This window comes from Pogona vitticeps, chromosome 1 (assembly GCF_051106095.1).
Source record: "Pogona vitticeps strain Pit_001003342236 chromosome 1, PviZW2.1, whole genome shotgun sequence".
Classification (NCBI taxonomy): domain Eukaryota; kingdom Metazoa; phylum Chordata; class Lepidosauria; order Squamata; family Agamidae; genus Pogona; species Pogona vitticeps.
This window is the reverse complement of record NC_135783.1, coordinates 173,703,133-173,709,132: the sequence shown is the minus strand read 5'-3', so window position 1 is coordinate 173,709,132 and position 6,000 is coordinate 173,703,133. Positions and strand designations below refer to the sequence as shown.

The 6,000-nt window shown below is 42.8% G+C and overlaps 1 protein-coding gene across 1 annotated transcript in view; it reads right to left on the bottom strand.

Moving 5' to 3' along the window:
- Positions 1–696: 696 nt before the first annotated feature.
- The window catches only part of MREG (melanoregulin), a 29,699-nt gene continuing 24,395 nt past the window's right edge, over positions 697–6,000 (bottom strand). The window contains exons 3-5 of the mRNA XM_072977639.2: positions 5,666–5,756; positions 4,418–4,581; positions 697–2,274 (exon numbers count right to left, since the gene is read on the bottom strand). Coding sequence (XP_072833740.2) covers positions 2,143–2,274; positions 4,418–4,581; positions 5,666–5,756 — 387 coding nt within the window. The 3' untranslated portion in view covers positions 697–2,142. The remainder of the gene's footprint in view (positions 2,275–4,417; positions 4,582–5,665; positions 5,757–6,000) is intronic.

Below are 6,000 nucleotides of genomic sequence, written 5' to 3'. Positions count from 1 at the left end.
GATTGCCTCCTATCCAAGCACTGAGCAGACCTACTTGTGGTTGTTGTAGGTTTTCAGGCTGTTTGGCCGTGTCCTGAAGGTTTTTCTTCCTAATGCTTTGCCAGTCTCTGTGGCCGGCATCTTCAACAACCATTGGATCCCAGTCGTGAAAGCCTTCGAGAAGACCCACTTGTGTTCCTGTGTTGTGAGTCTGTGCTCTCAAGACCACTGAGATGAGATTCAATACTGCTCTTTCTGTTTCCCTTCTTGTACCAGTGCTGGGCTAACTACCCCAACCAACAGATCCTTTGCAGGCATTAACACAGAAATCTATGGACCAGGCAACCGCTGCTAAGGTGGCAGGGAATTGGAAGTGAAATGGAAGTGAGATGGTAGTCAGGCTCCTGAGCAGCTACTGTCTTGGGGGGGGGGGAGACGACACCATGCAAAGATTGCACGTCTGCACTATTGAAATGCAGGAAAAAACAAAGCGTGTTCCAAACTAGGAGGAAGGAAGGAAGACCCGAAGATACCCAGCTGTAGTTGCTCGGCCAGGGCTGCAAAACAAAATGTATTTACTTAAGTATTTTACACTCCCTGTCTACTATACAAAAAGGGATGACGAAGACCCGTCGCCTCTCTTGTTTTCATACTCAGTCTTTTTTTACTTTGAATTTAGAAATAACACACAATTAAAAAAAAACCAGAAAGGAGAACTATGAGATAGGATGTTTTTATTTTTTTAATTAAAATTTTCAGTAGGTGGAAGTGATAAATAATATCTTTGTCTAGGAAAAGTGATAACACGTTTAGTTCAACAATTATATGAACATCATTGGCATACACACTTAAAATCCCTCCTGTCATTTTGTTTACTGTATTGCCTCTACAAAAAACAAACAAATGCCATCTGGTATGAGCAGCAGCTTTTTGTGTTCCGAAAATACTGATGAACCATCACCACCATGGTCATTAAAAACTATTGCTCATTTCCAGATCAAGAAACAGCAAGATAAATTTCTGGGATATATTAAAATCTTTTGTATCATTTGCTTTTGTAACACAATATAGTTTTCTATAAACACATATTTGGTCAAACACTTAAGATGATGAAAAAAATAGATGTGCCAAAAAGATTTTCTGCCTCTCAGTCACGGCATGCTCAGCCTGAGCAAACTTTCAAGAGACTGGAATGTCCAAGTTTAGCATGCAATAAAAATAGCCCACTGGAGCACAGGAAGCCCCTAGAATCAGGTATCAGTTCACAAGTTCAAGGGCAATTTTCTACGCAAGAGTTTTCCTCCAAAGAAAGGTTCCAGAGGCTTTCTTTCCTAGACAAGATCTGGAAGGAAGCCTTCTACATGAGGATTTTTCACAGTGGCAAGACAGATTCCTGCTGGGTTGAGGACACTCAATATGGAATAACTCTGACATATTTCTTTTTTTTAAAAAAAGTCTCTAGGCAAAAATATCTGCTTGGAGAAGGCAAGATCTAAATTCCTGTTTCTTTGCCTGTTAAAGAGATAACTTAAGACACTTCTGCTGCCAGGAAGTCATTTCCATTGTTGATATTCTTCACAACATGCCATTGGTGTTGTCACATGAATACACATCACGTACATCTACCAGAGAGAGGAACTCAAATTGCATAGATGAGCACAGGGGAAAGATCCCGGGGAGGGGAGTGGCTGTTGCTGGCACGATACATGGGGGAATCCCAGGAGAGGAAAAACTTGACAAAATGGCAGCTTCTGAAGAGGTCAGCTTTTTACCCTCTATTAACATTTCACTGAAACAAAAACACAGCGGGAGAGGCTTACAGGAAATACAGCTCACTGAGTCAGTGAGAAAAGAAACCACTTCACCTACAAGAAGCAACATTTTATACAGGAAGTTCCAAGCACTGCCAGGATACTCTTACTGTGTTTATTGTCACTGTAGGTGTAAGACTACCAGCAGTTAGACTAGCACCAAGGCTTACAAAAAAAGGTCCAGACATCCCACTGCAGACTACGTCTGAGGCCAGGTGACTTTATTGCATTCTGCCACATGCTGCGCCATGGGTACTTTATCCCGAATGCCTTCTGCACCAAGAAAGAAGTTGCAACACTCTGGCTTCACCCACCCAAACAAAAAGCCATTTCCACTGCAAGGGGAGCAGCATTAGGACAAAGCAGAATTGCACTGGGCCATTTTCCAACTGTCTTCATCTTCCACTGAATGGGTTCTCTTTGGATATGTTATGCTGGCCATTCGGAAGAACTCATCGGCAGCATCAAGGGCAATGAGACGATCCTGCACAAGGGGGAAAAAACACCTACAGTATTGTGATGGCAAAAAAAGAGGCATATATATAGGTAGCTGTCGAACGTGTCTGTGACTCACAACAAAAAGGTCCAAACCAGTTTTGTTCCACATAGAGATGAGATACGCATATTCATCTCCCAGGGGAGACAAATATGAATATCACCACCACAGGTGGCTGGGCAGATTGGATCCTTCCCCCAGAACCGGGCTGTTCACTTACTCTTCATGGCTCACACAGCCATCATCATTGTCTCTCCTTGTGCTGCTGATAAATCCAGAGAGGAGGTGGGATGGCAAGTCTCTCCACTCAGCTGCTGAGTGATCAGGACCGCGTGGAAGTGGGGAAGCCCTAGCTGAGCTACTTCCATGATTGGCGCAATGTGAATGACGGTGGCCACAAGTGCCACACTGTGAACTACTGGACGGTCTGGTTCTAGGGGGAGGGTCCAATCAGCCCAGCAACCTGTGGTGGCAATATTCATATTTGTCTCTCCCGAGAGATGAATACAAATATCCCATCTCTAGTTCCATTCCTGCCACCTTTCCATAACAAACTCAGCTCACTGTGATGCATGCCAGAATACCGTTGAGGAAAAACTACATGCACAAGGGCAATTGTGCAAGTGATTCCCCACCTCCACCCACACTCCAAAGGGCTTCCCCTTCATACAATCAGCCACACTCCTTATATTGCAACCAGTATGCAACCGAGGGCATGAAGGACAGCCCCCAGGAGGGAGGGACCACCTGCATGATTGGCTTTACACCCCGTATTTCTTCAACAGGATTCTGGTTCTTAAGTATAAAGTGAGATGGGGCACCAAAAAACTGCTTATGGCGCATCATCATGAACTGACTGCTCATGAGCAGGTCTGTAGGTGGACAGGAACTGTTGCAACTCTACTCAGGCATTCCAAATATGGATTAATCAACAGAAGGAGGAGGAGGAGGAGGAGGAGGAGATTTCCCATATGGGCTCCAAACTGTATAGAGAACCTCTACAGATAGGCCAGTCTCTCCTCATGCTCCACACCTAGAGGGCAAGGGTCCTGCAACAGATGGGGTTGGACTAACTACTTCCGACCCATCTATTTCATCCACATTTAACGATACTTGCTTAAAACGCAAGTGAACGAACTTTCCAAACTGCATGGAAATTGGCGTAGTGGGTGTTTTTTCCTGCTATCTCAGCTTTAACATTATATGGACATTGTAAATGTAATTACTGCTTCTAATGTAGCAAGCTGTCGTGTGTATTCTGACTGCAAACAAAAGACTTGTATACATTATCTTAATAAATAAGATATTGATTCCAAAAGCCACCTTTAGCAGAACTATACCTGCTGTGGAGGAAAATGTACTGTGTCAGAATAAATTAGGCATAATATTCTAATATGTACCTTCATTCTGCTTTTCTAATAACAACTTCCAATGCCATTTATAATTATTTCAGACTGGTGTTCAATTCCAGAGATGTGTGTTGTAGCCAGCAAGTTAAACAGTCTTTTTGAGAAGGGGCAGCCTGGTAGAGATTGGTATGTGAAAGATGCTGAAACTCCAATCTACACTTAACGCAAACCATGTGCAATCTTTTTTCCTTACCAGACACTCTTTACAGATTTCTCAGGTGTTCTCTGCAGTCACAAGGACTAAATATCTTAATTTTTAAAAGAAAGGCCTATAGTCAGAAATAATTTATTTCTGGATACCTAAAGCAGCATATAGACAATAAATATGTTAAGTACATGCAGGCCATATTTCCTTTGTTTTAGGGGATGCTAAACAAATAACCCAGTGTAGCGTTATGGGTAGTGTGATTGATGAGACTCTGAAGATCTGGGTTTGAATCCCTGCTCAGCCATGGAAACTAACAGGAGGGAGGGGTGGAATTGGTAAACCCAATCCTTAAATATCTCACTTACCTTGAAATCCCTCTAAAGTTTGTTATGTGGAAGTTTGTTATGTTATGTGCTGTCAAGTCAGAACAAAGTACCATTCCTGCTTTCTGTGCAATTGCTTTTCCTGCTTTTACATGGAATTTACATGGAATTTGACGTCAGGAGTGTTCTTTAAGGATTGTTTCATGAACAAAGATGTGAAAGCCAACATGGAATGAGAAGGGGAGACTTACCACCACAAAGAGGTATCTCTCTGAAAGTTCCCAGCTTGTTGGGAAAATGGTTGTCTCCTCAGACAGCCTCAAGAGGATCTCACGGGCTTTACTCATGTTCTGAGAATCACTAACAATACTTCGCTTGGTTACGGATAACAGGGTGTCGGCTTCCTTCTGAAAACCTGAGATGGAAGGATTGCAAGACAGCTCAGTGGTTGAGGTCTCTGGCTACAAAGCCAGAGCGTTGAATTCCCCACTATGTCTCCTTGACAAGGGCTGGATTCAATCATCCAAAGGGTCCCTTCCAGTTGTGTAGTTCTAACATGATGATGACAAAGATGAAATCCTATTTTACCAAATATTCTGAACCCTATTTTCCAACACTGCTCAGAAGGAACAAAAACAGCCCATCTTTCAACAAAACCTACAGAGACAGGTAGGATCTGCTCATATAGAGCCATGGGGCTACCTGTTGAGGAGCACAGGGAGGGGAAACCTTATCACTACGTTGCAAAATTTAGGGCATGTATTCTGTTCCTTCTTCTGCATTTGTTTATTAGCTCCTCTCCCCAGCACCTAGAAGGCCACGGTTGTCTGTATGTTTGCTATAAAGGAAACGGCCTTAAAAGAATTTTGAAGGCAAGGGCTCACTAACTTTGGTTAAGAAAGCTTTTTAGAGGGGACAAGAGTAGTTTCAAACCATATGTGATTATCACTCAGGAACATCCATGCCAATCAAGTTGGCTATAGCCCACAAACGTTTATGCCAAATAAAACTTCTTCATCTTTGAGATATCCCAAGACTCTTTTGGAGGGAGGGGGCAACTCACTGGTCCTACATATTGAAATGCCATTGTTAGAAGCAGTTCTACGGATCTGCATATACATATTGCAGGTGCAAGCAAGCCCTTTTGCTCGATTGGTGGGCAAAACTGTCCTTCATTTGTTGCGGCAGTTCTATGTATCACAATAAACTACAGCAAAACCACTAAAAGGCACTAGTGTTTCACATCCCACAAAACACGTTGTTGTTTTTAATACCCTCAGCGTTTGTTCTTGATTTGTACGCACATGTTTTTCCTTTTTGTACTTTGATATGTAATATATTCAGGACTTTTAAAGCTGAGAATAGTGCCCTTCTCCCCCAACTCTGAAAACTGGTCTTGGTTTTGTTGTTGTTGTTTGTTTAAAAAGCACTCTTCCTTTATGTAAACTACTTTAAATCAAATCCATCAATCCCACCTTATCTGACTTTAAAAGACTTACCCAAATCTTCCAGGATACGTTTCCATCTGTTTCTCACTTCTCTTCGCATTTGCCTTAGGGTATAGATGTCATAGTTCAGTTTTTGCCATTCCTGCAAAAGGTAGAAACAAACATATCACTTTCCCTTCTCTGATTCCCCCCCCCCCCGGATCTTCAGACCTCTTCATATATTCAGGCCCTCTTCTCAAATCAGCTGAGCCATACCTCTCCCTTAGAAGCCCCAAATCACCTTCCCCCTTCACCTCCACTTCCTGCTAACATGACTCCCAGGACAGGGAACTCCTCATGGCCGCGGGAGAGGGGAGGGAAAGAGAACTCTCCTATGTTTTAAGTGT